The 23,195-nt window shown below is 39.6% G+C and overlaps 1 protein-coding gene across 2 annotated transcripts in view; it reads left to right on the forward strand.

Moving 5' to 3' along the window:
• zbtb16b (zinc finger and BTB domain containing 16b) overlaps window positions 1-23,195 on the forward strand; it is a 59,881-nt gene that overhangs the window by 30,821 nt on the left and 5,865 nt on the right. For both annotated transcript variants that reach the window (XM_063016298.1, XM_063016299.1), the window contains exons 4-6: window positions 3,581-3,667; window positions 18,863-19,033; window positions 22,379-22,546. In XM_063016298.1, the coding sequence (XP_062872368.1) occupies window positions 3,581-3,667; window positions 18,863-19,033; window positions 22,379-22,546 (426 nt within the window). The remainder of the gene's footprint in view (window positions 1-3,580; window positions 3,668-18,862; window positions 19,034-22,378; window positions 22,547-23,195) is intronic.

The following is a 23,195-nucleotide window of genomic DNA, read 5'->3' on the forward strand; positions in this document are numbered from 1 at the left end:
CCTAAACTTGGCCAATTGTGTCTAGTGAGTGCCGGTCAGAGATGGGCCGGTAGCAATACAGAGACTTTTTTTTTTTAAATGTCCTTAAAAGCTTGTTTTAATGAGTGTAATGTGGGTAAATCTCAATCATATTTGCTAACTTTGGGACAAACTGAAATGTTGAATAAATCACACATGCTATTTTTATGGAATGGGCCCAAATTCCCACAGATATGCTCCAAAAACTTGAAGAAAGAGTGAAACTCTCAGAAGAGTGAAGGCTTTTATAGCTGCAAAGTGGGGGCATTCCACAAAAATGCCCATGGTTTTTGGAAAGCTATGTACAAAAAACTAAAGGTCAGGTTTCCACATAGGTTTTGGCCATATAGTGTAAGTAATATAACCCTATAGCTAAACAGTTTTTAAGAATTGTTTTTGATCTGATACTTATAGTGCTTATCCTTAGTCCCGTTCTGTCTTTGTAAATCAGAAAAGATTCAATTCTTGGCCAGCCATCGAATTAGGCAGCTTTAAATTCTGCCGTTTGCCAAGTATCAGAAGCCACGGGCCTGATTTGATATGTGCCAGACTCTTATTTTTGCCCACCAGATCAACACCAAGTGTTTTGATGGAGGGTGATTGCAATCGTGTTGGGATGCTGCTCGGGGGAAATGTCGTATTTTTTATGAACAGTACCATTGTGTGCTGTTCGAATCGGAACAGAAGCCCGTTTCATTTTGCAATTGCTTCATCACTTCAGGGTGCAGTAAGCGATGGGTGCGGCCGCAGCTCGTGCACATGAATGAACTCGGCCGTGTCCGAACAGGATTGGTGTACGCTGGCGTGAGCGCATGTATGCTAATGCGTGCCTGCTTGTCATTGTTGTTATAAAATAAGAACATGATGAATCACCACACAGCTGCATTGTGTCAAGCCAGACACGGTTAAATGCTAATATACATAATTAATGTTGAGTAGATCAGATCTAGTAGGCTGTTTTTTATTGTTTTGCTTTGTGGGTTGTCATGAGTTTAAGAGCACATGTGCAGCTTCACTTTTGGGCCAGCAGTACGAGAATGAGATGTAAAAAGCTAAATTTAGTCGCTCGTTGGCTAGCTTTCTCAAGCTTGTGGGTGTTTTAATGACTCATAATAAAGCCGTTTAGAAGCAGTTGAGCAAAAATAGATACTTGACAAGCCTGGGGTCATTATAGATTTAGATTTTATTGACTCTTTTTTTTTTTTTTTGCCGAAAGCTGGATGGATGCTCTGAGATGGTGGATGGTAAAATTCCCAATTTAAAAGCCTTTTGAAAGAAGAAGAGTGGAAGGACTGAGTAAATCAGTAAGAATATTTTTATAAAATAAAAACAAAATACAGACATAAAATGAATACAGAGACATAACATTGTACTCTAGTTAAATAAAAACAACAGTTGTGTATATAACTACAAAGAGAAAGTACAAAGAGAGTTTTTAGGCCTTGTTTAGCATTTGAAAGCACACAGGTGACACAGGAGCCTAAATCGTCTTTTTGATTGCAGTGTACCTACAGTACAAAACTGTACCAATGCAAATCCCAAACTATCTGTAACATACTCAATGAGTTAAGTTTCTAATTACACAAGGGTACCTCTGAAAGATGCTGAGAGAGGTTTGTCCCGCTTCAATAGTTGTGTCATTACATTTCCTGTAGTCCTGTTCGAGTTGATGTTTTTTCTTAACACCACTGTTATAAAATGTGTACCAGTTGGGTTTAATATGTGCTTGTATTCTCTCACTCTATTGCCGCCTCTATCTGCATCATTTTTAGTTTTTCCCTACAGCACACATCGGTATGCTTGGTCCCTGGTCAAGACGGGTAACCAAATTTAACACAGGTACTTAAGTACAGTATAGGTTGGCAGAAAAATAACTATACATTTGGGGTCACAGATTAAAAAAATGTACTCTACCACAGGTTACATCACTGTGACAAGGGAGCATCATAGGCTGATCCACCCTTGTCAAGGCCCCAAGTCTTGGGTTCCAGTTATATTATGCCACTGGCATGTGTGACGGGCACACAACAGACACAGTTGCCAGAGTCTGATGGAGGGGAGGCAGATTGTAGAATCAACTTCTAGTTACTGCAACAGTGACTTCTACTGTCTGGTAGTGGTGCCAGCATGAGTGGCGAAAGGATATGAAAGAGTAGCATAATACTCTTTACATACTGTGGCCCTCTGTAAGAATCCGTCAGCCAGCGTGGGTGTTACTCGATCGGCAGAGGTCACCAGAGTCCACAGGAGAATTGAGTATATCCAAATTGGGACAATCTGACACAGAGAGATAAAAATGAAAAACTTACACAAATGCAGTTATCATAATTTTATTTTATTATAAACTTTACTTCTATATTAGTTTATTTCTTACGATATTTTAAATTCTTCCTCATCCCTTTTCTCTACATGCACAATTAATCAATAAATAATGTCATCACCAAGGGAACTAAAATTGTTTTGCTCATGGTGGCACAGCACTTTAATACGCTGGCACACCGACCCTGAGACCTGAGTCTGGCCTGAGTCTGGCCTATTTCTACAGAAAGAAATAGATATATTGCTTTCCTGTCAGAGTGCACAAATTAGGACAGCGCAAAAAACATAAAAACATAAAAATAAAAATGGAAAAATAAAAAAATAAATCAATATCACCAGGAATAATTCTTCTCCAAGGCCTAATGTGCTTTAATAACATTCCTGTATGACGTTAAAGATCCAATAGGATTAATTTAAGCCATAGAGAAGCACAAGCACATCAGATAGGTTATTCTGCAATAGTTAATCATATTTCTATGGTGTACCACGCACGGATTAAAACCAGTGATCCCAGACTTGGCGATTTGAGAGCCGAATACAACCCCGTGCCAAAGCGATACACTGCAGCCAAAACCCCGGTGGGAATCCTAAGCACTCATTCAGCAGGCAAAAATGTGTTGTTTGTGTTTAAATGGTTTTCGAGCAGAACCCGGCAGCCTAATTAGGAACCTTTTTTTAGGTGTGTGGTGCGCTTTATTCAGTCAGGCACACCACATTCTTAAAATAAAAGAGATTTTGTGGCCTACTTTAGTGTTTGCGTGGCAGACTAGGCCAGCGCTACAGGTGTCTGGATCGCTATTAATAGACAACGTCTTTGCATGCAGGTTCGAGGGAATGAGACACATCATTATTAGATTGCACCAGATTTCTTTCTCTTTATGTGAAGCTCAGCTGAGAATGAAAACTGGCACAGTTTACGAGGCAAAACTGTCTGAAGGTGAGCATTATATGCCATGCAATCTTATATAATCATGATGAAGAATATTTTTTGGACAACCCCAATTTCAAAAACATTGGAAAAAAGCAGGAACAATGTCAAGAAAACGTGAACAAGTGTTCAGTATTGTAACCAATCAATTTAACTGTTTGTTTAGTGTTTGTTTAGTATTTGTTGGCTGCAGTTCTTTTCAAAAGAGCTCAAACAGGTTCTTGTTTGGGAATGGAGTTACATAATGTAACATCCAGTTTGATGTTATATCCAGTAAATTAAAAATCCTAATCACATTTGCTCTTTCTGTCACAGATGGACCAAAGGCGCTGGTGTGTGATCAGTGTGGGGCTCAGTTCTCTACAGAGGAAGCACTGGAGGCTCATCGGCAGACTCACACTGGTGCGTACCCCAGAAATACAGTATTATGGACTAAGGTGGTACAGAAGTCAAATACGATAGCCCACAGCCACAAGTTTTCAAATTTAAATCTCAGTGGTGCTTCCCAACTCGACCAGGTGCTCAAGAGACACAACTGGGCGTATCTGAGAGAGGCAAGGTTGGATGAGGGTTTTCCTTATTGTTGCTGCAATAACGACCTTCGCTGTCCAGTCGAGGTGGCGACATTAGTAGAGGAACACATGGAGCATAGCGTGACTCTCCATATCTGTGAGAATCCACTGCTGGCTGGTGTAAGGAAGCACCAGATGACTGACAGAGAGAGCAGATGCTAGTCTGCGGCTCTTCTAAGCCAATGCAATACTGGTGCAGGCAGCAGACTAGATTAAGGACCTTGCTTGTTGTGTATGAAACAGATTCACATACCTGGGGGGTTTACTTTTGATGACACCTAGAGAAGCTATTTAGAATAGCTGGTGCACCTTCTGCTTGTTTTTGAGAGGTGAAAGGAGACCAGAAGACAAAGGTCATCTACAAGACCATGTTGCACTAACTCTCCTGGCTGAATGATGCCTCCGCCCTCTATTTTAGGTGCCATTCGGTGTTCCTCTCGCTGCAGTTCGGTCTCACGGGAGGCACTGCAGACGGTAGAATGAGCGCCAGTACAGGTATCCCAGACTGCACTAATTAATATGCTCTCTGGGTAGAAACGTGCTCAATCGGGCTAATGATCCACATGTTGAAGCTATAAAAAGGTTGAGTCCTAATTACAACAAGCTGCCATCCTTTTTATGAGCATGAAGCTGAGGACCTAATCATCTTTCTGCCAGACAGCTTATTAACTCATTAGATGAAATTTCATTTGTACTAAGCTTACTTCAGAGTTGGAAGTTCACGCCTGAACACTCGTTTTTTCTCTCGGCCGCTCGCGTACGGTCGGATCGGGGTGCGATATCCGTCACCTGCGCTCCACAGGGAGAAACACAATAGCCCTTTCTAAAACACTGGCATGTAACTGTAACTCTCCTGGCACACACGGTATCAATAGTTAATGCATGTGAACATAGGGTGGTGCCCAGACAGTTCTACCCACTATCCCAAACTTAAACATCTAGATCTTTGTGTCAGCTTGGCAGCACATCCAGTAAAGGGTACAGCCAGTCAGAGGTACCACTTTACAAGTCTTTTTAGAATTCGGAGCCAGATCCTGAGGATGGAAGTGATTTGGTGACAAAATGTAAATGTAAAATGTAAATCAGGTGTCGGGGACAAATAATATGGTCATCTGAGCATAAACTTGTTGAAAATATTCCATTCCAAAACCATTGGTTTTAATATAGTAAACAGTTCCCTAGTTTTATGGGAAGCATTTCCAAAAGATTTCAAAGTGTGCCTGTAATGTTTACCCATATTGATTAAAAATAGAAGCATTTATAAGGTCAGAAACTATTGTTGGACTAGAAGGCCTGGCTCACAGTCTTCATTTTAATTAATCCCATCGTAGGGGCTCAGGCATCCAGAAACGGTAAAGAGTTTGAACATTTTGAAAACATTTGATTCACTTTATATAATTGGCTTTACACACCTGTTACCAATTGGTATTGCTAAATCATTTGAAGGGATGTCCACATACTTTTGGAAGTATGAAAAATGCTGTAATAAACCTGGTGGATAAAAAGTGCCAGATGTTAAAACCCTGCTGGTTCGGGTTAAGCCTGTAAAACTCATTGAGGGAGTGAAAGTGGTGATATAGGCGGCGAGGGAAAGAACGTTTTGGATTTTGGTGCCAGCACAGGCAGAGAAAAACAACATCATGTGCGGATGTTTACACTCTGCCAGAGCTCTGTCACAAACTCTAAGGCTGACCTACTTAAGCCTGTCTCAAAATAAAACTACAGCTAATGTCTCAGTCCCACTCTTGAAAGCAGGCCAGGGCATTGCTGCAAACACACTCTTGATTTACTCAGGTTCTTAGTAATGCCCTGTGTCCCATCATTTACAGAAACGAGAATACAGGGCTGTGTGACTTGACTTCAGTGAACCGAGCCACCAAATAAACGGTGGCTAAACTTGAGCTACGCATCTTGTTGTGTTGTGTTGTGTTAATTATTAAACAAGATGTACTTCACTCTGGTAGATTGGCCCAACAGCGTCTTTTATTTAAAGGCATGAGGGGTCAAAGGAAGTGTAGCAGATATCTGACAGTGTCTGGTCAAATCGATGCATAGAATCTGCAGTATTTGGTGAAGCAGCTTGGTTTGGCAACTTGTGAGAGTTTATAATTGTGTCACTCAGTACGCCTAATCCATAAGTCAGATTTGTTACCAATGAATTCATTGTAGAGTAGGGGTTTGGTTCTGTCAGCATTTGCCTTATTTTAAATCCTTTCTGATTTGAAAATAAAATAGTGGGTGGTTATGCACTGTGACTGAAAGTGTAAAAGAGCCAAAAGCGTAATCACAATATATATTAAAGTTTGACACGCCCCCCACCCCCTTCCCTATTTGCTCACTAGCATTGCATAATGTTAGGATTCATCAGTGTTCCCAATAGTTGTTGTCATAGCAGGAATGTTTTAGAATGGCAGGAACCCACCTCCAAGGTAGAGTTATTCCCCCAGTGTTCAATTCATGACTATGGCCTTGAAAAGAGCAGTTGAGAATGTATAAATGAACTAATAACACTACTAAAAATATTATATTAAAACAGTGACCTATAACAACAGACACTTTTCTGAGAAGGCTTTTCACAAGACTTTAAAGTATGTCTGTGTAAGTTTGTGACCACTGATGTTAGTCAAGAGTTCATTCTAGAGCTGTTCAGTTTGGCTGCGATCAGGGCTCTGTGCAGGCCACTGGAGTTTCTTTAACCAAGCTTTTTTTTTCATGTCTTTATAGAGCTATAGAGTCATTCTGGAACAGGAAAGAGCCTTTCCTAACTGTTGCTGCAAAGTTGGAAGCCTCTAATTTCCTTTATATAATTGATTTATTACATCTGTTGGCAATTATTTTGCTGAAACATGTGGATTCAACAATTAGAAGGGGTGCCCCAATATGTTTGTCCATATTGTGTATGTAACCAAACCATAAGCAACATGGGTCAGGTTGCTGGGCTGTGGCCCTCCTCTGCCAGAGTAAGGGGGGAGGGGTGCAAATGGAAGTGGAATTGTAATATTTGATTAGAAATGACCAAACTGGGAAGGGAGTGCAAAAAATCCATTCAATTATAAATAAGTCAAGTTAGATGTTTTTGGGACAGTGGTAGCCTAGTGGGTGGAGCTTTGGGCTATTAACCTGAAGATTGACGGTTTAAATCCAGACTCTGCTATGCAGCCACTGTTGGGTCCTTGAGCAAGGCACTTACCCCTCTCTGCTCCAGGGGCTGACCCTGCGCTCTGACCCCAGCTTCCAAACAAGAAAGAATTTTATTGTACTGTACATCTGTATATGTATATATGACAAATAAAGTATATCTTCTTCTAGATGGAGTTGGTATTAGTATAGTGTAGGATCAGTAGCTGGAATGAAAATGATAGTATACCATTGCTAAATTCATCATTTATGTGGTTTGGAAGGCTGCAGGACTCGTTATCCACTTCATCATCCAGTTGCCAGCTGAACATGAAGATGTGGCTTGTGAGTGTGGAAAACAAATTACAGGTGATAAACATCCTTTTCAAGGAAAATAAAATAGATTAAAGCAGACTCCAGTTTCTCTGAGCAGGTAGTGAAACTGAGTACTGGTGGCTAAATCTGACCTCTCCTTGACAATTGTCTTAATACGACCAGACTAATGTTCAACAATGGTTTCATCTTTTCTAATGGTTGACAGCACACAGCTTAGCTCCTGTATAAATCCTTGTGTTCTTTCTGCAGACATCAGAGAACTGAATTATAAGCCTATTTCAGAAAAGTGTTGTGCTGTGGATAAACCAGTTCTAGATGTTTTATTTTTCACAATGTCGCTGCCATAGTATGCAAAGAAATACACACTTTCACATCAGTTTTTACGTTTAAATATTGATCTTTACATAGTCCGTTGCTCAGCGATAATTTAAGGCTTACACACCCTTCATACATACAGCCCCGGGACACCCCTGCCCTTTCTATCAGACTGTAGCTGAACAAGGTGGCATGTAATTAGATTCCTGAGTTGTTTGAAAAAGCCTTTAATAAGGTCTTGATTGAATAAATATTGATGTCCTTTGTTTATTTCACAGTGTAAATAAGGCTCCGTTTCGGCAGGCTGGGAATAATTTTGTTTGTATTGGGGCCAAGACATGACTGTCAATGAATGCAGGGATAAACCCGAATTTAAAATGCAAACAGAGGCGTAATCACACCCATCTGCTTTTTAGAGTGGCTCGTAAATTTAAAAGAAACGGTATATTTAAAGGAAGAATGTCAGGGGTGGTGTTGCAAAATCCATTGTGATATGCTCGAGTTTGGAATAGCACAGGATATAAAAATATTGTCCGTGATCCGGTATGAGCTTTCATTAACTGTGTACAGTTGACCTCCTCTGCCCCAGCCGAAACAGCCCTGAGCAGGTAAAGCACCTACAGTTGTGTCTCGACATCGTGACCAGTGACATTCACAATTGGAATTTTGGGACCTGTGTGTCAAGCTTATTTATCAAAGCTTTATGTTGCAGCCCTGCATTGCTGCAACCCTTCCAACCAAATGTGGCTAAACATTGTAAGTATCCCGCATTAAGCTTAGTGTAGATTAGATTTTCCAGTACTGGCAGATTTTGAGTAGGTGGTAGGAGTTCCTCCTTGATTGATGACTAACCCTGGTGGATGTCCCTCATGACCACTTGTGTAGTGTGACCGAGTCAGCGACTTGATTTTCCTAGTCGCAGGTCAATCACAGCAGTAGTGTGAGTTTCCTAATGACCAGTTATCAGCACAGGAATAAGCAACAAACATGAACGTGCCAAGGAGCCAAGCAACAACAGACGGGTACAAATATTAAACAAAAATGAAAATAAAAATCTAGTAAAATCTCTGACCACCACAAGCCACCATAGCTGCCTGAAGGATTCTTGGAATAGATCCTACATAGGATAGAACACTATCCCCTTTCCAGTGACTTTCAGCGACCACTTGTGGTCTGTAGATAAGGGGTATTGTCATCCTGAAAGAGACGAGTCCACTAACGTAAAATAATTCCATCATATTCCATCAATAACGATTTTCAGTGACTCTTTCCTCCTAGACGGCAGGTGGGCCCAAACCATGCAGGCAAAATGCCATAAATTAAAAGCCACTAATTTGGCTTATTTGCCATGCAAGAAAAAAAACTGGGACAGTGCAAAGCCAAGAAAAGGCCACAGCAGGGTCTTTTTATTACACAAAATCCTTTAAGACCATAGCAATGTAAAACTTAATGGACTGTAAACACGATCACATGTGATCTAGCAGCTTTTAATTTATGACTCTTTCTTCAAAGGCTCTTAAAATGCGTCTGACCGTCCAGACAAATTTTCTCTCGCCGTAAGGTGACACTTTGGGATTTCCTTCTAACTCCATCAAAAGACTACTGTTCCTTGTACTTATAGGTGCGGTCAGGTTAGCCATATTTATATGGCCACAAATAATTTATCAGCTGTAGTTTTATGCTGTTATATGTATATTTTAAATTCATTTTATATAAAAGTGCTGCCATCATTCAGAAAAAAGTTTAAATCATTTAAATCATTAAAATCCCTTTCATGATTTACAGCTGTAGTGTAAGTGGTGGTCCCATAATGAAGTTTTTGAAATGTAGTGTGTAAAGCCATTAACATAATAAATGTAACTTTTTAATTACATGGACAACTGAAGGACATTTCACTTTACATTATTTAAAGTATTTGGTGCTGCTTTTGTGCCACGTCTGGCAAACGTGTGGGAACAGGATTAGGTCTGTAGCTCCCACACCAATTCAGGACTTTTGAGTCCTTTTTCTCTAAGGGTCAAGGGGTCATCTGACCAGTGTGAAAAGCAAATCCCCTGCCTATTGTACAGCAAGGCAGGCAGTAAGAAGTCTAACTACAGCTGGCTTTTCTGCTTAGCCTGGGGAAAAATTCAGGAGGCAGTATATGTCAATTAGGGAAACGACCTTTAGCCCTGTTATGGATTTCTCACTCTTTTATTGAAGCCGGGGTTTAATTGACACCTAAATAAAACTGGGGTCTAAATAAAACTTATGTGCTGTTTGAATAAAATCAACTAATATGGTCGATGTTTGGGGTAATTTAGTTTTTTTTTTTAAATAATATTACACTACTTTAATGTGTTTTTTTTTTTCTTATTCTGGTTTCCTTCCACCCTTAAATACAGTACATAGCAGTAAGCATATTGGCTTTTTTAAATTGCCCCTAGGTGTAAATGAGGGTGTGATGGACACGGTCTAGGCTGCTGGTCTGCTGGTTAGTGAGCTATGAGTGTATTTAAGTAGCATAATGGGTAATGCAGGAAAATAGAGTTTGGGAAAGTAAAAATAGACCAACAAAGATTGGATGTCACTGAGCTGAAAGTCATTAAGAGTGTTTTTGTGGCCATAACAGTGACTCAGCTGGCACAGAAACCTGGGTTCAGTCCTCACCTCCGGTCACTGGCTGGGTGGGTGTGTGAGACCCTGTGTGCGATGTCTTGCAATTAATGGATGAATTGATATGTATTTGTGCATGTGTGTGTTGTGTATGTTCACGTGCATATGTGTGTGTAAGTATATGTCTGGAATAGAGGCACCTTCAAGATACAGCACAGAAAAACTTGGCTGTAAATTAATCTCATGGAGTCTTTATATAATCTGAAAATGACTCTTGGTTGGAGCCAGATTTACTGTTACTGATGCTGTGATGGTGTCATGTAGGGTCCTTCATTACTCTCTCTGCTGGCTCCTGTATACAACACACAACACAACATTGTTTGGGACCAGTATTATAAACAGATAGCTAAGAATTAAGTAATAATTTACATTATCTAGAAATTCATATAACATTTTAACTTCACATGTGTGGCATTTAGGAGTTGCTTTTATCCAAAGTGAATGTGACCGTGTACAGTAATTGAGGATTAAGGGCCCCGTAAAGGCTCTTTCAGAGGTGCTAGTGTGGTTTTGAAAATATCTACCAAACACCTGTTTCCAATGATCTGGGGCTCATTACAAGCCATAAAAGGCAGCTTATTCTGCTGTAATACTGATATTCTACAGAGAATCTCTCTCCTAAAACAGTGTCTCTATATTCAATACCCTTTTTCTACGCTTGGCTACCTTTCTTGTTCTGAAATATTCTCTATCTTTTATCAGCCATACAGTCTAAGAGAAAAAAGGTAATTTCTATTTTAATTTATTCAATTTACTCTCTTTGGCTCTGACTACCTACTTCAAATCGTGGCCAAATCAGGTATTCTAAATTGCGATGTTTACGCTGTAATCCCTCATTACCATTCTCCGCTGGCCTTTTCTGATTATCTGTAATTGTCAACAATTGTTCCTGTTCCAGTGAGTGACTTCAGGGAAACAAACCCCACCGTGACACATCTTCCATTGTCTTGTCTGAGGGGATGCTGCGGAGAGTCCTTTTGTGGGGCAGAAAAGCCTCCTCAGCAGCTTTATGCAGAAAAAAGAGCCTGAGAGTGTGAAAGAGTTGGACCTGTGACTCTCAGAATAATAGAGCAGGTCATTCGGACACTTAGGCTAAAGGTCCCCCCACTGTCCAGATGGCCTCTCGAATAAATCATAGCTAGAGGTACAATGCATTCCAGAGAGTCAGGCTTTAGCCATGACCATTGGAGCTTGGGAATGACACTAGTCTTTGAATTATTAAAGAGGTAAAGTGGGCAGTGTGCTTGGGATACTGTGAATTGCAAAAAAGATAATGGTAAATCTTATTTAGTGTTTAAAACAGAAAGTGTTTAAACATCAATGGTTTAAGCTGTAATTGCAATTGTGGGAAAGTGCGTGAATGCCCATCTTTGACTTTTTCCAGGTTAAAATTAACATTACATGACTAGACTAGTCTTGAGAGATTTGTGTCCAATCCACACTAAATAAATAAAAGAAAAAGATGAATCCTTTTATACAGCAGTAATACACATGAATGTACTGCTGATAAGAGACACTGGAACTTTCTGAATAACCAGAATATTTTCTTTATTTTGGTTTCCCATCACTAGTGTGAATTCTGTGGCATGTGGGCCAATGAAACAGATGTAGATCACAATAGAAATAATGCTTTTGGTTGTTATATGGTTTTACTTATTTTTAGGAAAGGAAGGACCATCATTTTCAGCGTTTTACAGTAATACAGCAATCAATAACATCCATCTGCGAAAGGATGATTGTCAGGTACCATTTAACCAAGTAATATTTACTTTGCTATTATAGGTTAATCTTTGTCAAAGTAGGTATACAATTATATATATTTCAAATATAATTTTACTGAGCTCGCCCTGATAGTTAATGCTTTTATCTATCTCTTATACCAGACCTGCAGGAAAGTCCTGATATAAAATCAAATGCCGTTTTGTAAAGAGTTGATTTTTAATAAGTGAATGTGAAGCCATTTCTTCTTAGACCACTATAAATATTCACCCACCTGTTTTACAGAAAGATGCCTATTCTGCCTAGCAACGCCACCTGATTGGTTAAAATGCGGTTTCTCCACTGCTGATTGGCTGATATTAAACTTGAACTGAATCGTATTGGGTCACCCCTTTGTTTTTATTATTATTTGTTTAAGGAGAACATACATTATTATTTTTAAAACACGGTTGTTTCACACAACACATCTGAAATCAATAAAGAAAAAATCCTTTGGTACGAATATATTACCTTTAAAGTATTATTTTTGGGGTGTAACAGCATGTGGAGTGTTGCCCCCTAGTGGACTAAATGTCTCTGTTGCCCGTGTACTATACAAACCCAGATTTAGATATAGGATATAAAGCGTAAACATTTATAAAAATTAAGATTGTCTGTGGCTTAATCTTAAAACCAGTTCTAATATGATAATTGTAATTTATCATCGAGTTCACATTGTATTGCATTTCAAGCAAACATGATGGGGAACATGCAGGATTTTAACATGTCAAGGATCCATATAATTCTATATATAAATATTAATAACACCAGAACTTTAATCAAACGTGAGTGAGTTGTTAAAGGAAGTAATAATATGATAATAATATTTCTGTGTTTTTTTTCCAGTTCATGGTATATAAAGACATCAGTACTACAGGTCTAGACCAGTACAGTCTGACTGAATGTTAGTACACAACATCTATTCAGTCATTTCAATTTAAATGCTGTTTTTATTATAATTTAGTCACTTAAATGTTGAGTTTCTATTTCTGAATGTGTGAATTCTGGTATTAGCGTCTTCACAAATGCCAATAAATTTTCTTAGTTTTGCCCACATAGGAGGATGATGTTAGCAAGCTAGCACCTATAAATGGTGAAAAGTACTGAATTAAAAATTTATACCAACCTGTTAAACTTGTCTCCTGATTGACCAGTCATGTCGGAAAGTAAATACGATCTTCTTCCTGCATGCAAAAACATGTAAGTAGATAAATGGACTGTTTTTTTTATTGGTGTAATTGAGGTGAGGTAATGCCCTGTGACATCTGGTTGAGGGTGTGTTTCTGCCTTGCGCATGATCAAGATTCATCACAAATCTGATAAGGATAAATTATTACTTGATATAAAATAATAAATGTCATAGAATTATAATAACAATAGCATGGCAAGTCCAGTGTGAGAGTGAAAGCACTTTTCACAGTGAGATTCAATTGCTACAGTCAGTGTGGCTTTAGGAAGCAGCACGTAGTGATGTCTGAAATGGTTTTATTTACCCTTGCTGGATGATTTGTTTAGTTGATGTGCATTGTTTTTGGCATGTAGAGTGAATAAATCAGAGACAGGTTTAGATAATGCACCACAACGGTTGCATGGCATGTGGTAGTCTTGCATCGTGTTTACTCTGGACGCATCCAATGCCGTTGCGTTAATAGAATTCCAGAGCATCTCTCTGTCAGCTCTCCCTCTCCATATGAATCATCTGTATCTCATTCCCCACACTAATTCCAATTTAATTGCCTATTGCCCACAGGCACTTCAATGGCAGTAACAAATGGTTTGATTTTGGAGTCCTCATCAGACGGCATTTTAAATGCAACACGCTAACCCCACTTGAATGTCAATGAAGCAGTGGCACAGGCTCCTGTTTACTAATCATTCCCTCTCTTATACTCGGCCTCGCTCCTCTCCTCATATCTGATTAAACAGGATTTGTAGGACTTGGAATTAGCAGCTTGTTTTCTTTGCTATTTTAAATGATCAAATAGAATTCGGCTTTGTTCACTAATGTATTTAGTGTCTTTTTTCATGAATTAATGTCATACTTTGATGCATATGTCCTGTATTTATGAGCACTTAATTCATCACCATACACTTAGGATTCACTTCAACGGCTTGAAGCATTCTGTTTTTCTGGTAGCTTTTCTGCAAATCATGCAGCTGCCTTATCTGGAACTGTGTTTCTCGAACGTTTTTCACTGCAAAACAAAAAGCTCTCAGTCACCAAAATTAGTCCTAAAATCGAAAAAAAAAAGTACCAGTGATGACGTGGGCTCAGATGGTTCAGTTGTGCCGTGTTTTTCAGTCATGGTTAGGAACCTGTTCATAATAGTGATGGATCTAATGCCCATCCTGGAAATACTGGGTACAAATTTGAAAAACACCTTGAACATGCAGGACATCACACATATACTCACTCATTTATTTACACTTTTAAGGTGGCATGTTTTTGGAAAACACAAACACTGCACAAAAATTGAAGACAAGGATTGAACCTGTTGGGCACCCTGCCAGCACTAAACTAGGCTAATTTGCCATAAAAATAATTAAGTCTTGGGTACAGCCCTTGCTTTTGGGCACGTTTCCTTCTACTTTTTACTAAGTGGATTGACTAGTCCGAGTGTACTTTGGTGTGACTGAATTGGTAAATGAGTGACACCCTGCAATGGATTTCTCCTTTCCTTCCCCACTCCAGAGTGTATTTATAATTGCTGTATGCCCAAAGTTTGTCCCACTGTGTCCCAAAATGATAAATGAATGAATATTATTTTATATAAAATGGGTCATTTTGACCTGAACGGAACACAGGAGTATACAACGCGTAATGTAGTCCGGCTTTTGTATGATGGTGTACAGATACAGAATGTTCCAAAAGTAATAGCACAAGAAAATATTTCACATTTAAGCAGAAAAAAACAGGTACATGCAAAGTAATTTGGATATAAAACAAAGCAGAGTTATTTATGTCAACTGTTTAGAGTGGTGGCTTTTTAATAAATGACATTTTGTTTTATATCCTGTCATATCCAGATTCTAAATATAAATCATAAATACTGGCTTTTGAGTCTTAACTGATAAATGTCAAGAAGTGTATGATTGTAAACGATATTTTATGCAACATGATTATTTCATTTAATTTTCATCCATCACTTTATCCTGCTCATGGTTGTGGTGGGTACGGATTCACAAATGCCAGATGCAAGGCAGAACTAGCCTGGATAGGGTACTAATTCAATACAGAGCTTCAGCCACCCCCCTCAGACATAGTCAATCATGTTTGTGTACACACTTGTCTGATAGCACTGCTGAGATTCGAACCCCTGGGCTAGCGTAATAGACTGCTGCGCCGCCCGAGAGCTACTGCATGATTATATCTGATTATCCGGCATGACTGTGTGATGTGATGAAAATGAATGAAAAGTGGAGAGCGCTACTTCTGGTAGGTTGAAGGGTTAAAGGGAAGATCTGCAGTCAGTCAGAATTGTAAGTGTATAAGTGGAGAACAAAAAGGATTGAAAATTGACGAAGCCAGAGGACAGAAACTGGAGTCCTGCTGTTAGCTTTACTCAAATACCAATGCACACAGTACAATTACATTAGAGTGGCAGAGGGAGGTGGAGTTGTCTGATTGTATGTTTGAGGGATTCGACAAAAGACAGACGACTGAAAACTCACCGTGAAACCACAGCACACATTTTCACTTCTCATTCCATCTCAGATGAGCTTGACACAAAAAAGTTAGTGGAATTTGTGGATGCTGTTAATATATGACTTAACTTTCATTTGTAGATGCAGTAACAAATTATGTTTGTACGTGTTTTCCGAAGTACAAACCCTGTTTTTATTATTTAACTGACAAAAGTACAAAATTGATTTCCAATGTTTCAATGACAAATGTGCAAAGTGGCAAAACCTAACAATCCCTGCTTGTTAAAAGCAGTTTGTTTGTGTTTGTTAATGCATCCATTATACTCAATCATGATAGCATAACCTGTTATCTACTCAGTTTTACATTGCCTCTGTCCTGTTATTTACCCACAGCGTGTTTTATCATTAAAAGGGACAGAACATTTGGGCAGTAAGTAATATAATACGTAAATAAAGGTAATAGCACCCAGGTTAAAACCTTCTAATTACTGTCATTAAGATGTTTGGCATGCTTTACCTGTTTCTGAAAATGTCTTCCTCTGCTAATCTGCTTTCCCTGCATCTTACAACATGCAGATGGTAGCTTGAATAAACTAAATGGTGCTTAGATGTAACTAAGTATATGACAATGGCAAGTTATGGCCATTGTGATAGTCTACAATGGACAGCTTCTCTGTCCATGGTGTATTATTTCCCCTTTGCCTTGTGTTTCAAGACGATAAGTGTAATAAGTTAATTATTTGACATCAGGAATTAAGTCCTTGGTCAGTGGGACATGCCAACAAGTGAGGGTGCAAATGCAGGTTCGGGAAGGAATCAGTTTAAAGCCGAGTGGAGGTCTGGCGTATGTGCTGCTGAGGGCTAAGGCGCTGACACTCACCTTGTGAGAACAGCAGCTCCATTAGCATCCCCATTCACCCCAGCTTAAGCAACTCTGTCAGGTACTTCAGACCCATTAAAGCTTGCCTGGGAGTGGGCTCATGAGAGAAATAGTACAAGAGAATGAGACTGAGAAAGACTGTTTGCTCCCGGAGGAAACCGTGATGGTATAAAGAGATAGAGTAGTAGAGGTAAATTATTCCTAAAGACACGCATGAGTGGGGATAGCTTTACACCTGTCCCTTTTTTTGCTTCTCCTAGTTGCATTTACAGTGAATGGAAACAAGTATTTAACCACTTTTGGTTTTGCTATTTAATGTATATTTAATGCCTGTGAATTTAATGCATCCTCTTTAAACTCACACACAATGTCTATTGTCTCTTGTAATGTAATTGCTCTTCTAACAAGAAGCAATTATGTTAAAGGTGAAGGAGCTTTCTATAGTTCTCGGGGAGAAAATTATTAAAAAACAGTTAAATATAAAAAGAAAACTGCTAAACATTCTTGTCAGTAATTTAGCTCTTCATCTTTGGAAAGAGATGGGTTGGATGCAAGATGTGAAGAACATCATAATCACAGTGAAGTTTGGATGTGGGAGCATTATGATGTGAATCTGCTTCTCTGCCAACTCTATCACGTCATTAAATTAAAAATAAATGCATCTATTTAACAGGACATTATGCAGGAAGATGAACAATTTAGTCACAACAACACTAATGCCTTCGTAGATAATGAAACCCATTTTCCTTAAAGAACGCTGTTCATAGGGCAATATTGGAATAATGTTTAGGGTGCTGAACTAATGATAGGAAGTTTATAGGTTCAAGTCTCACCCTGCCAAGCTGCCACTGTTGGACCCTTGAGCAAGGCTCAATAAATGCATTTTCCAAATACAAAAATGTATTTCCTAATAATACTATTTCTAGTGAGACATAAATGTCTAGCAAGTCATTTGTATTGCTTATAGCTATAATACATCTTTTGTTCAAGGTGTAATACTATTTATACTTACCCATTTATTGCTGTAGACCTTCAGCAACCTTGGCTTCTCTTTTCCTATTTTGTGACGTGATGAGTCTGAGTCAATATCTGTCTTTAAACAGGCGAATAATAGAAATACAGGGAAAAGACTCGGGGTGGGGGAGTGCTTGTCAGGCTGCATTTGCACAAAACTCCCATTACCGGCAGGCTGTCTGCAATAGACTCCAAACTGATTTTTATGTGTCTCAGGTGCTATTGTGTCTTTTTCTTCCCTTTTCTGCAAGCTCTGAGGCAAATGCTGATTGATTGACTGGAAAGTCAATCCTGGCCTACTGTTTATAAGCCCACCTTTGGGAATTCACATAGATTTTAAATTAGAGACAGCTTTACTTTAGAAATACATTATTGACCGAAGAGCTAGATACCAGGCTTCACAGTTTAAAAGATAGAAAGTTGAAGATGGAGCGAGAGAAGAAAGTAAATCTGAGGTGGTTTAGGATTCCCTGATCCACAACTGAATATTGCTACTGGAGCAGACATATCAATTGATATCGAATTGAGTCTTACATAGTCTTATCTCTCACAGTGATGTGTTAAACATGTTGAATATTAATTAGTCTTGCGAGGCCAGCTGTTGATGTCTGGAGAAATTCATTGCAAAAGTTGACTATTTAATGCTTTAAAATCAAGCCCTACAGTCACCTACAGATTTTCTTCAATTCACCTGTTTAACAATAGAGGCACAAAACAACTTTGGTAAACAAGCCAAGTCTTTAAAATGTTTCCCACATAGACTTACCATTTTCTTCAGTTCTGTTTGAGGTTTTTAGTTCACTGCTGTATATTTTTAGCTCCATAGCATACAGACATTTGTTATGCCACAATAAACTCATGTTTAGTCATTTTAGTCAGGCTAATTTACATCCATAATTGTGTCAGTTGGGATTTTCTATTTCTGTGCGCAACATAGTGGATTACTACACAATTTGCATTGTACTAATTAGGCATACTATTTAGGACTGTAGCATATGATTTGGGAGCAGACTTAAAGCAGACTTTATGAGGTATGACTAGCTTTTAAAATTCAAACTGTGACTTAGCTCCAACCAACCTTCAATGAGATGTCCGAATAATCCTGAGAGATTTTAGCCTAGAGATAAGTCTGGCTCTTTGAGAATAAATATTAAATATTAAAGACATCATTGCACATTAATAAAAGACACAAACTGCTCCAAACTTGCTGCTATTATTTTTGCTGTGTGTTTTAAATTGCTTAAAAATCCAAGCTTGCTTTATATTAACTGTATTTATACCCATTTTTCTGTCTCTCTCTTCTAGGCACAGACATGGCTGTGTTTTGTCTGCTTTGTGGGAAGCGCTTCCAGACTCAGAAGGCACTGCAGGGCCACATGGAAGTCCATGCCGGTGTTCGCAGCTACATTTGCAGCGAGTGTGATCGTACTTTTCCCAGCCACACGGCACTCAAGCGCCACCTCCGCTCCCACACAGGCAAGCAAGCTCTTCAGCAAATCTGTCTTTAATAATCATTTATCAAACAGAATCGACAAAGCAGAATTATATAATTGCTGGGTCAAAAATTTGTAAAAACAGTAACCCAATAACCACCATTATCACCGTAAGGGCAATAATATGTAGTTGGTTCCCTCTATGGTAACAGCCCTCGCTATTATATGAAGAATTTCTGTTGTATTTTGGAGCATTACTACAAGGATTTGCTTCCATTTAGCGTCAAGCATAAGTGAGGGTAAACGGATATTAAAAAGAAAGACCAGGTGACAGTAACGGTTTCAGCAAGGTTGAGGTCAGGTCCACAAAGTTCTTTAGATCAAACTTGGCAGACAATGATTGGAAAGAGGATATTTTATACCATGGGTGTGGCTGGCATAACACTTTGGATAAGACATAGACAGTAAAGGCATGAAGGTGGCACATTGTTACACTGGCTTCTAGGAACATGAGTTTTGCCACCTCAAGGGTTCATCTAAATTCTTCAGTTTGCCTTTACCTCTTAAACCCATGAAGAAGATTGATGGGTTGAAATAAATTTTCCCCTAGATGTGATGTTGCACTGTGACAGATTGTTACCCTGAATATGGTGTGTTCCTACCCTGCACCTAGTGTTTTTGGTTGTTGCCAGATCCACGGCAACCCTGAACAGAATGAACTGGTTTGTGAAAATGAATAAGTTAATAAATATTGACAATTAACTCAACACAGACACACAGTGGCATCTTGTTTTTTCTGAACTGTAACTACTGGTGTTCTAATCTAACTGGGTCAGTATAACTGTCCTCATGATCTAGTATTAGATTATTAATTTTTTAGACATAGCGAACGTATGTAATGCATCTGTACATGTCGGCAGGTGTGACGAGTGACGAGTGTTTGAGGGTCAGAGCGCACATCTTGCCACATCGGTCTGCTCCGCCGTGTGTGTCTCATTCTGGATCCTATTTCCTCTCTACATTCTGCACGTGTAGCGCCTTCTCATTAATATGCCATTCCTGTTCTCTCTCTGTTTCACTGGCAGGCCATTTGCAGACAGTGGCGGCTGTCTAATGTTCACAGCTGTGTTTGATAGGGCAGACAGAGACAAGCGAGCTGGATTGTTTATGGCACAGAAAGCTCTCTGAAGCTTCTCCGAGCTCGTCTGTCATGCCTTTTCATGCCACTTTGACAGAGTTTAAAGTTATGATTGAAGCTTATTTTTCATTTCCATATGAAAGACCGTGTTTTGTGTTACTGGCCAAAACAAACGTGTTGATGCAACAGCAGCCTGCATCGCCTTCCTCAGCTTAACTGTCAGGCCAAAAGATCAAGTCAGTAAATATATACATTAAGACACTAACACCAGAAATCTGTTTTCTGAACGTGGTGGGAAACTGACATTAGCAGCATGTGTTGAATCTTCTCGAGGCTGAGCATTAGCGCATTAGCATGCCTGCAGTGATGCGAGTCTGGCCGACCGGCTGCTCGCCTCGGCTCCATTAACTTTAATGACAGACAGATTCCAGGGCTTTTTGCAAGGTGCATCCGATCGGTTGATACAGGTGCCTAAAGACTGCTACTCTATACATCATTGTATATCTGTTCTCTCAGGATTTGATCCTCGTCCTCTAAACCGAGATAAAAACCCATTCATTTTGGGCTGACGCCAACGCTAGAAGTAGATTTAAATGTGAATAACATGTCGAGTCCGGCCAAGAAAATGTGCTTTGGGACTTCTTGCATTGTCTCTTAAGACAAGGGTTTACGCCAGAGCATGACAGTACATAACAAGAAATGCAATTTATTCCCAGGCACGCCTGCCACTTGGACAGGGAGATAATGAAAAGCATGGGTCACTGCTGATGGCTTAAAGCGTGGCCGGTCTGGGCTGAGATGCATTAAATATTGGGAGCATTATACGGCTGACCGCGCACCCTGCCGCTGCCTGAGAAAATGATATAAGATGTTGTTAGTCAGTGCAGGAAAGCAATTAGCAGCCAGTCAGAGCCAGTCGGCACATACTGTAACAAACTATCACGATTATTCCTGTTCTAAAAGCTATTGTTCAACAAGCAGCATACAGATTGTTCTGTATTTATCTCCTATCAGCTTCCACAGGTTAACCCAAGAACTATAATGTCTATAATGAATTTCTGCCACCAACCACCTTATTTATCAATAAAAAAGTTACATTTAACTTACATAGAAAAAACGCTTTTGCTGTTTTCTTTTTATATTGCTCCCTTTTCTCCCAATTTAGTTATTTCCAGTTTCCTACAACAATGGAGATGCTATAGAGAACCGTACCACACTATGCCTTATTTATTTATTTATTTTTAATATTTATGATTTTCCTCCCATTTGCCGTAGTCAATTTGTCTTCCACTGCTGGGGATCCCTGATTTCTTGCAGCTGAGGAGGGTATATTGCTGCTCATGCCTCCTCCGACCCACGCCAGCCCTTAACGGAACCCTTTTCCACCCATGCACTTTGCACAGACGCCTCTATCCGCCAATCAGGGTCCTTACACAGCGTTTGAAGACCCCGCCTACATATTCCGGTCATCCCTCCCTGCAGACACTGCCAATTATGCCCGCTAGATGGCACCCAGCCGACCAGTGGCAACGCTGAGTTTTAAACCGAGGAGTTCAGAATCTCGGCGCTGGTCGCTGCGCAACCTGGGCGCCCACTATGCCTTATTTTTACCACCACTAATCGAAATCCAAACAGCAGTAGTCATTGTCCCATTTTTCATACGCAGACAGTTGTGTCTTTTAAACGTCCGACCAGACCGGTAGCACATCATGGACTTTAATAATTGCTGAAACAGGTTTTTTCTGGGACTAAATGATTTAAATGAATACATTATTAAGATCTTTTATAAATAAATCAGGAGTCTCCTAAAAAAAATCTGCAAATTAAATCATTCATTTGGTGGAGTAGAAAATTCTATAATAAAATTCAGCTTGGTTGCGTGGCTTTCTAATTTCTTCCTAGTGAATATGAATGAATACAGATGTCGTCTTTTCTGTGCTATTGTAAATAGGGTTAGTGTGAATGAACTAATTAGAACGTACATGAAACAGTGATCTCTAGTCATGTTAGGAAGGAAACCTTTGACATGGCACAACACACTTACCCATGTGCTAACTTGCTCACACCTAGGACCAGATTTCATTAGCCAGTTTATCTTTTAAATGTATATTCCACATTAGGCCCATTGTTTCAAAGGGACAATATATTTTGTATTATTTCTTAGCAATTGAATAACAGAATATGTATGCTGAGCCATGTCAACATTTCTAAAAATGAACAATGACTAAAAATGCTTTCTCTGTGGAACAGGTGACCATCCATACGAGTGTGAGTTCTGTGGGAGCTGTTTCCGGGATGAAAGCACACTGAAGGGCCATAAACGCATCCACACTGGAGAGAAGCCCTACGAATGTAACGGCTGTGGCAAAAAGTTCAGTCTTAAACACCAGCTGGAGACCCACTACCGTGTCCACACAGGTCAGAAGTCCTTACATTTAGTGCAGGCTGAACACTCGTGTCATAAAAGTTAAAATCCAGCTACCGTCAAACTCTCATCGCTGAATCAGTATGACGTTGCAAAACTGCACCATAAGACATCTGTGATTAAAAGCCTTGGACAGACAGAATCTTTCAGTTTTGAGACAGAAAAGAATCGTATCATGCTTGTGTAAACAGCTTTGCAATCACTCTGGCAGGTTGAGGTAGAATTACAGGCTGATTGCTGCTCCTCCTCTTCGTTCTTCGATAAAGCTAAGCCCCCCTATCAGGTAGCCTGACAAATCATTGACTTCTTTTTGTCAAACGAGGCCTTGGGTCTGGACCAGGCACACGTAGTAATGAGACCAGCATCCAGCAAAAGGCCACTTACCATGTAGACAGCCAATGTGAACGGTGGAATCACTGACATTTACACCCACTGTCAATGATGGATCAATAATTACTTTGCAGCTGACAATGAGATCCAGTTAGCTTGGCTTGCTACCAATTGACAGTTTTCACTGCTCACATCAGTGGTCAGTTTTCCCATTTTGTGAGCAGTTTTGGTTCTTTTTGTCAAACGAGGCCATGGGTCTGGACCAAGCACACGTAGTAATGAGACTATTCACTTAGTAGACAGCCAATGTTG

Source organism: Trichomycterus rosablanca, chromosome 20 (genome assembly GCF_030014385.1).
Source record: "Trichomycterus rosablanca isolate fTriRos1 chromosome 20, fTriRos1.hap1, whole genome shotgun sequence".
NCBI classification, from domain to species: Eukaryota; Metazoa; Chordata; class Actinopteri; order Siluriformes; family Trichomycteridae; genus Trichomycterus; species Trichomycterus rosablanca.